The sequence below is a fragment of the Micropterus salmoides genome, unplaced genomic scaffold (assembly GCF_014851395.1).
Source record: "Micropterus salmoides isolate LMB-PRFRI ecotype aquatic unplaced genomic scaffold, ASM1485139v1 Ms_hic_scaffold_17, whole genome shotgun sequence".
NCBI classification, from domain to species: Eukaryota; Metazoa; Chordata; class Actinopteri; order Centrarchiformes; family Centrarchidae; genus Micropterus; species Micropterus salmoides.
In genome coordinates this window covers 1,027,139-1,030,622 of record NW_024040817.1, presented here as the reverse complement: position 1 = coordinate 1,030,622, position 3,484 = coordinate 1,027,139, and the positions used below count along the sequence as shown (strand labels likewise).

The 3,484-nt window shown below is 42.7% G+C and overlaps 1 gene segment (V, D, J or C); it reads left to right on the top strand.

The window, feature by feature from the left end:
• The first annotated feature begins 314 nt into the window (after window positions 1–314).
• Window positions 315–850, top strand: LOC119907851. The segment is given in 2 exon segments: window positions 315–366; window positions 474–850. Coding segments are annotated over 2 exon segments (384 nt in total).
• Window positions 851–3,484: the final 2,634 nt, after the last annotated feature.

Genomic DNA, 3,484 nt, shown 5'->3' with positions numbered 1-3,484 from the left:
CAACCGGCAGAGTGTGACATTTTCAAACAAACTGATAAAACAAAAAACAAAAAACAACATGTCCCTGTGAACACATCACATTTTAAATATCAGACACAAAATGTGAGTATTGATCCATTGCTAGACAGAATCATCAGAGTAATCCAAGTTCCTGCTGGAGTCAGTCAGAGCATTTCCATAGAGAGCCACTTTGCATCAGCAGCACCATGCTCCAGTGCTCTGGGAGAGTTTATAGTCCTGAGAGTTGAACACTGGATGACTGACAGCTGTCCTTCATGACAACAGAAGCCACAGAAATCCTCCTCATCAAAAACATGACTTTGATCTGCGTCCTCATCTGGACTCTTCTCTGCTGCTGCTTCACAGGTAAAGTCCAGAGAATCAAACTCCTCTCCTCTATGAACATTCGTCCCTCTGAAATGAAGCCCACAAAACCATGACGCTGCTTTATGTTTTTGTCTCTGTATCCTCAGAGTCCAGAGGCCAGGTCACAGTGACTCAGCCTGGAGCAGTGAGTTCTGCTCTGGGAGGCTCCGTCTCCATCAGATGTAGGACCAGTCAGGATGTTCGTGTTTGGAGCAACTACCACCTTTTAGCCTGGTACCAACAGAGAGATGGAGAAACTCCTAAACTCCTCATTTATCGTGCTAGCACTCGAGCATCAGGGATTCCAGATCGTTTTACAGGCAGTGGATCAAACTCTGACTTCACTCTGACCATCAGTGGAGTCCAGACTGAAGATGCAGCAGTTTACTACTGTCAGAGTCAACACTATATCAACAGTCAGTATGTGTTCACACAGTGAAAAAGCGTTGTACAAAAACCTCCCTCAGTCAGACTGAACAGAAACTGAACTGACTGCTGCAGCTGGAAGCTACTGCAGAGACTGATACACTTCACTGAGGACACACACACACACACACACACACACACACACACACACACACATACATATCATTGACCTTGATTAAACAAAACAAGGTCAATGATAAAAATATATTGTTGAATAATAAATTAGTTTCTCCATCACAACATCTCACCATCCATTCATATCTTAATGTGCCATTCTCTTGTCTTATTTGCCAAGTCATCCAAAGGAGCCACCCTGGGACCGTTAAGAAGAAAAGTCTCTGTCATGACCTTTTACCTCAGTCTCAGGCACAGATCAGCATCAGAAAATCTCATAATCAAAATGGCTCACATTTACATGTATATAATTTAATTATAACTGCATATACTTTTTATGAAATATATGCAATAACACATGTTCTTTTACATGCACCTCAAAACTATAGACTGTAAATAAAAAGCTCAAAACCAGACAAGTGAATCGAGATCAAAAGTTCATTCTTAATGGGACTATATGTAAGTTTTTCAATGAAATTAATCCAGCTTCCATTGCCTTATTGTCAATGGGCTCAAAACTCAGTTAGAAACGAAGCACAAGCCTGTTTTCTCTCCTGGTTGCATCAGACACTATTCTGCTTTTAATGTGGGGACACCGTGTAAGATTCAGCTCTGTTCGTGCTCCTGAGCCTCTTTCATACTACAGCAACAACACGGCAGTTAAAGACATGCATTCCACTAACACCATAAAACCACCGACTCACAGTAAGGATACAAAACAACAATAAAGGCTTATGTGCTGAAGGCCATCAGACCAAACAGGTTCAGATGATGTTTATCATAATGGTGACACCTCTTTGTTTTGAGTTAAAACAGGCAGAGTACGAGTGAGGAAACTGTGGTGAGGTTAGTTTATCTGCATTCTTGGATAAATGAGTCTCCTGTAGTAGGACAATGTCTGCTTGCACATTATTTAGATTAAAACAATTTAATCTCTTTTCCCTTGAACCAACTCCGCGAACATTCCAAGAGGTGAGCTTAAGTGTGGTCATCATTCAACTAAGCTTGATTTATACTCCTGCCTAGGATCTATGTGCGAAGCTACCCTGTAGGCTACGCACGTAGCCATGCATTTATACTTGTGCGTTTCTTGTCCGTCTCTTTCACGAATTCTATACGTGTGGCTGGTGTAGCCTTTTCAAATGATATCGACCGAATGGATCACATTCTGATAGTGAAACGAGTCATTTCGCTCAGGTTGTGATGGTCAAATATATTGATCCACGAGTTCAGCCACTGTTTTGGCCGCTAGTAAAAGTTACTTCAAAGCACAGGACACTTTCTATCGGCTCTGAGGTATTGTGAGGCTACGCAGCCGACAAATCACAGTACTTACGGTTTGCGTTACCTCGATGTGTGGTTACATTTTTGAAGAAGTGCACGTCAGGCTATGGCGTAGGTGACAGTGTAGGGTAGGGGGCTACGCAGAGGCTACGCCATCAATTCGTTGCAGAAGTATAAATTATACTTAAGGGATGTAGTGTAGGCTAGTGTGTGTTGTATCCTTGTGTGTGGTGTGTGTGTTGTATGCGCCTGTATGTGTGTGTCTATGTGTGCATGTTGTATGCACCTGTGTGTGTGTGCTAGCGATGTGCCCGAATTAAACAGCATGAAAATAGCGCGGCTGATCAACGTGTAAACGGAGGAGAAAGAGCACCATTAACAAAAGAAAGAAACAGTGAAACAAAACAGAGGAAAACCCACAAAACATTATCAGACAGTCTAGTCAGATAACCACAGTGTTGAGACGTGAACTGTATTTTATAACTAGGCCTATTAACCTGCCATCTGTCACGGAGAAATTAACTGAGAAGGAAAGAGGGAAAAAATTATTGCATAGTGATAAAGTTCACCCGTTGCTGGATTTGGTTCTTAGTGGAAAAAACGGAGTGGTGTCTCTGTCGCGGTACAGCTGGCCATCAAACGTAAAGTTTATTCATCATCTGCAATAAGCTTCTTTCTTATCAGGAACAGAATCTCCTGGGGAAACCGGTTGTTCATGCTGCAGTTGGTTCCTCTCAGCTCCCTGCCGCGGCCTTTAACCAGTTCCTTCTGCTTGAAGTGTTCAAACTTCGCGACCATGGGCCTGGGTTCTCCCAGGCGGTGCGCTCGATCAAAGGCAAGCGTCCGGGAGCTTCAGATGATTTTGAATGAAGCTCCTCTGGGGCTTCATCCGCCTGCTCCGGGACAGGCCCGCTGTAAGGAATTTTGGACAGGGGGACAACATTTTCCAAACTGGGCCCCTCATCAACACCCAATCCAGCACCACCTCGACCAACTTCTTAGTTCTAAAACAAACAAGGGCAATTTCATAGAAGCTCTTGGCCATTAGCCTTATAGTGACACAGATGGAGTCCCTAACAATCATTTAACTCATAATAACGGGCGTCTTTAAATAAAGGTCAGGTTACTGGAGTCATATACATAGACTTTCGAAAAGCTTTCGATACAGTTAACCATCAAATTTTGTTAAATAAACTTCTTTCTTTTCATTTGTCCTTCTCTGCAATAGATATGTTTAAATCATATTTAAGTGACCGATCTCAGACTGTAAGAATCGGCTCGGTAACATCACAGT